This window comes from Electrophorus electricus, chromosome 17 (assembly GCF_013358815.1).
Source record: "Electrophorus electricus isolate fEleEle1 chromosome 17, fEleEle1.pri, whole genome shotgun sequence".
NCBI classification, from domain to species: Eukaryota; Metazoa; Chordata; class Actinopteri; order Gymnotiformes; family Gymnotidae; genus Electrophorus; species Electrophorus electricus.
The window spans coordinates 12,829,843-12,834,842 of NC_049551.1; the positions used below are offsets into that span (position 1 = coordinate 12,829,843).

Genomic DNA, 5,000 nt, shown 5'->3' on the forward strand with positions numbered 1-5,000 from the left:
AGAGGTCGTCACCGCGCGCGCCGCCCTATCACGCTGGCTGTCATCACTGTCCGCGGCTCTGGCTTCCTCTTCCTCCGCTCTCCCCGGCTCCGCCCCCCTCTCCCCCTCCGTCGCCGTGCTCGGCCGTTCGATGCCCTCTGCTGCCCTTGGATGTTTGCCCCTGTTCCGGGCGAGCTGCGTGCCGGGTTCGTCAGGGGCGGAGGGGAAAGTGCCAGGGGTCAGTGGACGGTTCTTCATTTTGCCCTCGTGCCTCCCCTTCTGTTTTTTGCTCCGCCCTCCTTCTCTCACGCCGGAACCTCCCGCCGTGCCGCCGTCGGCCTTCCGCTCGCGGCTCTTCTCCCGGTCTCTCTTCCGGTCCTTGGCTCGCTCCCGCTCTCTCTCCACTGCCTTGCTCCTTGGCTGACTCTTCCTGCTCCGCCCTTCTGCTGGGACAGGCCTGGAGCTCTGGGTCAGCAACACCTCACAGCTGAGTGCCAACTGCGCCTGCAGCGTGGCTGGTGACAGGGGGCAGGGCGACCCCTTGGACTCTCTCTCTTCCTCTATGGCTGTGCAGCTCGACTCCTTCGGTGGCTCGGCGCCTTTGATCGGGTCCGTGTCCCCCTTCTCAACATCCTGGTCCTCCACCTCCTTTGCCTGCTTGTCCTCCGACTGGGAAGGCAGACCCGAGGATGTCAGGGGCAGGCTGGCTGGCGTCAGGTCAGACAGTGTGGCGTTCCCGGGAGACGCAGCAGACGCAGGGGTCTGTGAGATGGGGCTGTGCTGCTCTGGAGGACGTATCTCGGGCCCCAGCGAGAGAGATGAAGAATACTTCACCCCGGCCAGCGCGCCGGGAGGCGGCCTCCCGAATGGCCCGCCCCTGTAGGTGTACCTGTGGCCCCCGGTGGTTGACGCGCTGTCCGTCTGGTGCAGGTGGGGTCGCTGGGCAGCCTCAGAGCTCACCGTGCTGCTGTCCCGCTGCTCTGCCTCGTGCTCTTCGTCCTCCTCTTCCTCGGCGACCGCAGGGGGCTCGGCAAGGCCGTAGAGTCGGGCCAAGTCGCTGTGCCGGTAGTCTGGCCCCAGGCTGCTTCTGGACTCGTCCGGCTTTTTCCGGAGCTCCTCCGCGCCTTGGGCTGGAGAGGACCGAGTGGGGCTGGGATGAAGCACAGGCCTCCTCAGCACTCTGTCTACATCAGTGCCTTTCTTCTCCTCCTCTTCCTCGCTGAGGTCCGAGACGGGAGAACCTTGCCAGCTGAGCACGGGCGGGCTGCCCGCGGGATCCGGGCGCAAGTGCTCCTCCGTGCAGGGGCTGTGTGCCGGGAGCAGGTCCGGAGCATGCCGCTCCTCTAGGGATCGCAGCTCCTGCTCGCTGCCAGCAGGGGGAGCAGAGATAGAAGCCCCGGGGCCAAAACGCTCCTCTGGATAACCGACGCTGCTGGTATTTGGACTCCCACGAGAGGAGGACATGCTGTCTTCACTCACCGAGGTCCTACTATTGGATGCGTCTTTAGGATGACAAGCGAGCGTCCGGCTCCGATTGGTCAGAGGGGTGGGGGTGGGTGGGGCGGACCCTGAGGTGTGTGAAGCGTCAGAGTGGCAGTTGGTCTCCTCCTCCTCTTCCTCAGGCTCAGTGCACTCGTGGGTTGACGTCTCCGACGCGGCGGATGATGTCAGAGACACAAGGCGGGCTGGACTCCGGCCCTGACTCCGACATCCGGACGTCTGGGGAGCCGCTTCTCTAAAACTCTTCTTCTCACCTTTTTTGGCGCCCTCGTTCTCTGCTTTCTTCTGTCTTCTCCTCCCTTCTTTTTCCTTCCTCTCGGTGAGCCTGGGCCCCGCATCTCTCTTTTGGCGCACGGTCTTCCTCTCCCGGCGCGACCTCCCTTCTTCTCGCGCCTTTCGCTTCTTCTTCGCCTCCAGTTTGCGCTCCCTCCTCTCCCGGCGCTCGCTCGGCCCTTCCTCCGCCTTCCTCTCCTGCCTCCTCTCTCGCTCCCGGTCCCTCTTCCTGTCCTGGCCGTGCCTCGGGGTCTCTGCGTCCGGCCGGCAGGCTGGCCTCTCCTGGGTGCCGTGGTCGGGGACGCCCGCGTGGCCGTAGCGGGACGGTGCGGGACTCTGGTGTTTGGGAGTCCTGCTCTTCCTCCCCTCCAGTCTTTGAGGGGCGCTGCCCACCTCGGTGCTCGGGCGCGGGGCCGAGGCCTCAGCGTCCGGGCTCCGGCGCTTGCCACGCTCTCGCCCGCCGGGGGCGCCGTGCAACGCGCCGCCGGTGCTTTGGCTGAAGTGGGGTTGGCTGGGTTTGGGATGGCCATGGCGACTCCCTCCATCTTTTAGCCCCTGTGGCGGCGGCCTTCGTTCTGCTGCCGGACCGGAGCGCCTGGCCTCCTGAGGTGAAACACACACACATACACACACATGCGCGCGCACACAAACATTGAAAACATTCTGTAACGGCAAATTCTGCAGCAGTTTGATGTCTGAACGGCCTGTTTGCTTTTAGAACATGCGCTCACGCTGCTCTGCTCGGCCGGGTGCGGCTGGGACTTCCAGACCGGCGTGGGTGAGCCGCGGCTGGGATGAGGTACTGCGAGCGCGGGCGCGTCGCCTGAGGCGTCTGGGTGCCTGGGTGGGGCGGTGCGGAGCTGGTGCTTGAGGTTGTAAGGCACTCTGGTGAAGTCTGCTGGTGATGGCGGAACACAGTGCCCCCAGTCACCCTCGCTTCCACAAGGACGGAGCTCGGGGGGGGTGTGGCCTGGTCGCAGGGGCTTGGCACTGTGGAAGGCCTGACTGGACGGCCGGCTCCTGTGGGAGTGGTCTCTGGCGCTGGACTGACTGGACTCCTGTGGCGTGAGGAGTCACGAAGACGGGGCGTTCCATTAGAGTAATGGATCGTAAAGGTCATTCGCACTTTGCATGCAGTATGAACACTGCAATTAGTTATATTGTTCCCTCAGCAAGCAGGACTATTGCTTTTGTTATAAAATGTAATTAGATTGTAGTCATTTGGCTTTGGCAAGTCAGCAGCACATTAAAAGAGGTTAAGAGGGACAATAACAGATTTATTTCTATATAAAACATAGAAGCAAAAGGAAATGAAGTCTGGCTCTTGTGCCTGACCTGGAAACGTGAAGGGGAATGCCTTTTATCCGACTGACTCCAGGGGGCAGTGTTTCGGTACGGGGGGCTCCAGGTTCGAGGCGGGTGGGACAGAGGGAGGCGGTTCATCGGGTGCTTCATCCGGGGGCTAAAAATCTGCAGAACGAAAACAATTTAGGAGCAGCTTAGCGTTGCATGCGGCGACTCAGATCCTACCAGCAGATGGCGCTAAACACGCCACAAGAAATACCGACTTCCCCATGTTTAAAAAATTAATAGAAATAAGGCAAAGTTTTGATTACATTCAAGACCCAAGAACGCAGGGGAAGATGCAGTTTGAAAGCTTAAGGTCAGAGGGGAAAGGTCAAGAGGGCTTACCTGGTGTGAGCTGAGGGCGCCTTTGCTCTTCTTGTTAGGGCAGTCGTCTCTGGGTGGCGAGGGGTTTCGGAGCAGGCCAGAGTGGCTGGGTGGGGGCGCGGGGCGTTTGAGGGAGGGGCTCGAGAAGGCCCGGGACTGTGCCGCCGGGCTCCACCTCTCTCCGTGTACCTGCAGGGGCCGTTGTTGCTGGTGAGGGCCTCCATACTGAGGGAGACAGAAATCGTTCCACTGCTTAGAAACACACAAGCGCATATTCTAAGCTTGTTAACCGATGTGGGTCACGTGGGCCCGTATTGATGTGTGGCGTTGCTCATCTTCATACAATAAATTGATCCAGAATTTGATCCAAGATCTGGTTTGAGTGTAAAAGCAAATCAAATCGTAATTACATCCTCTGTATACAACAACTAGTGTGGTTTAAGTCATGCTCTCTCTTTCTCTCTCTCTCTGTCTCTCTCTCTCTGTCTCTCTCTCTCTCTCTCTCTCTCACCCTCTGAGGTTGGCTGGTGTGGTTGCTGGAGACGTGTCCTCTGCACCCTGAGCTGAACCCAGTGAGAGCATGGTCTGGGTTCTGGTGGCGTCCGGGCAGGGGGCCCCAGGGCCGCGGCGCTCCCCGATCCCTGTCGGGGCCTCTCTCTCTGGGGTGACCGTGAGCTCGCTCCCTGCTGAACTCCGGCGGTCTGCGAGCAAGCAGGAACCACAACAGCACAGCACACACGCACGTCATTTGGCTGCTAGAGCCAATCATGGAGAATTATTAAAGTGCATTATTACAGAGAACCTGAGTTCAGGGGCAGGGCTGGGAGCCATCCGTGGGTGGAGCCGGTTTTGGCTCGGACTAACCTATTGTTATAAGCTTTGTGATGATTTCTTCCTGATGAATGGTTTAGGCCTGGATGCTGGACCTGGTATACTCCCCTGCTGGCCCTGCAGGTGTAGAGAAGGTGGAGAGATGAGTAGAGTGGTGGGTGGAGTATGGCTGGAATGGAGCTTGGGAAGGGTGGGGTGGGGCCGGACCTGGGTGGAGGAGGCCAAGGGCGACTGGTGCTGGGGACCCATGGTGCTCTACTGGAGCCGCCAGACGGGAAGTCCCATGAACAGCGGCCAGAGTACTGCTCCAGTGGGGGATACATCCAGCCTGGGCGACACAAACGCGCACACACACGCACACGAACACACACACACACGCCCGCACACACACGTGCGCACAAACAAGCACACCAAAACACACACACACACACACAAAAAAACCACGCACAAACACGCACACACATGCACGTGCACACGCATGTGCATACACACAATATGTTATTTTCGATGGAAAAACAAGCCAACTGATGCAATAGGTTCCTGTCAGTGAAGAACAGCTCACCACGCTAGCACGTGTGGAAAAAGGTCCAGCGCAGAACTGAGACACCACAACGGCTCCGGAGTTCACGTCCAGCTTGTCTGCAGAGACAGACACACAGACAGAGAGACAGACAGACAGAGAGATGGAGAGAGCTTTGAATACCAAACCATTGTCTGGGTTTCATAGCTGATCGTGTTTTGTTGGT

General features: G+C 59.7%; 1 protein-coding gene across 1 annotated transcript in view; it reads right to left on the bottom strand.

The window, feature by feature from the left end:
- Positions 1-5,000, bottom strand: part of kdm6bb (lysine (K)-specific demethylase 6B, b) — a 27,133-nt gene that overhangs the window by 9,694 nt on the left and 12,439 nt on the right. Inside the window, exons 3-10 of the mRNA XM_035535791.1 lie at positions 4,817-4,893; positions 4,462-4,582; positions 4,288-4,371; positions 3,935-4,124; positions 3,445-3,648; positions 3,088-3,222; positions 2,484-2,810; positions 1-2,355 (exon numbers count right to left, since the gene is read on the bottom strand). The exon at positions 1-2,355 is cut by the window's left edge and continues 221 nt beyond it. Of these exons, the coding sequence (XP_035391684.1) occupies positions 1-2,355; positions 2,484-2,810; positions 3,088-3,222; positions 3,445-3,648; positions 3,935-4,124; positions 4,288-4,371; positions 4,462-4,577 (3,411 nt within the window). The 5' untranslated portion in view covers positions 4,578-4,582; positions 4,817-4,893. The remainder of the gene's footprint in view (positions 2,356-2,483; positions 2,811-3,087; positions 3,223-3,444; positions 3,649-3,934; positions 4,125-4,287; positions 4,372-4,461; positions 4,583-4,816; positions 4,894-5,000) is intronic.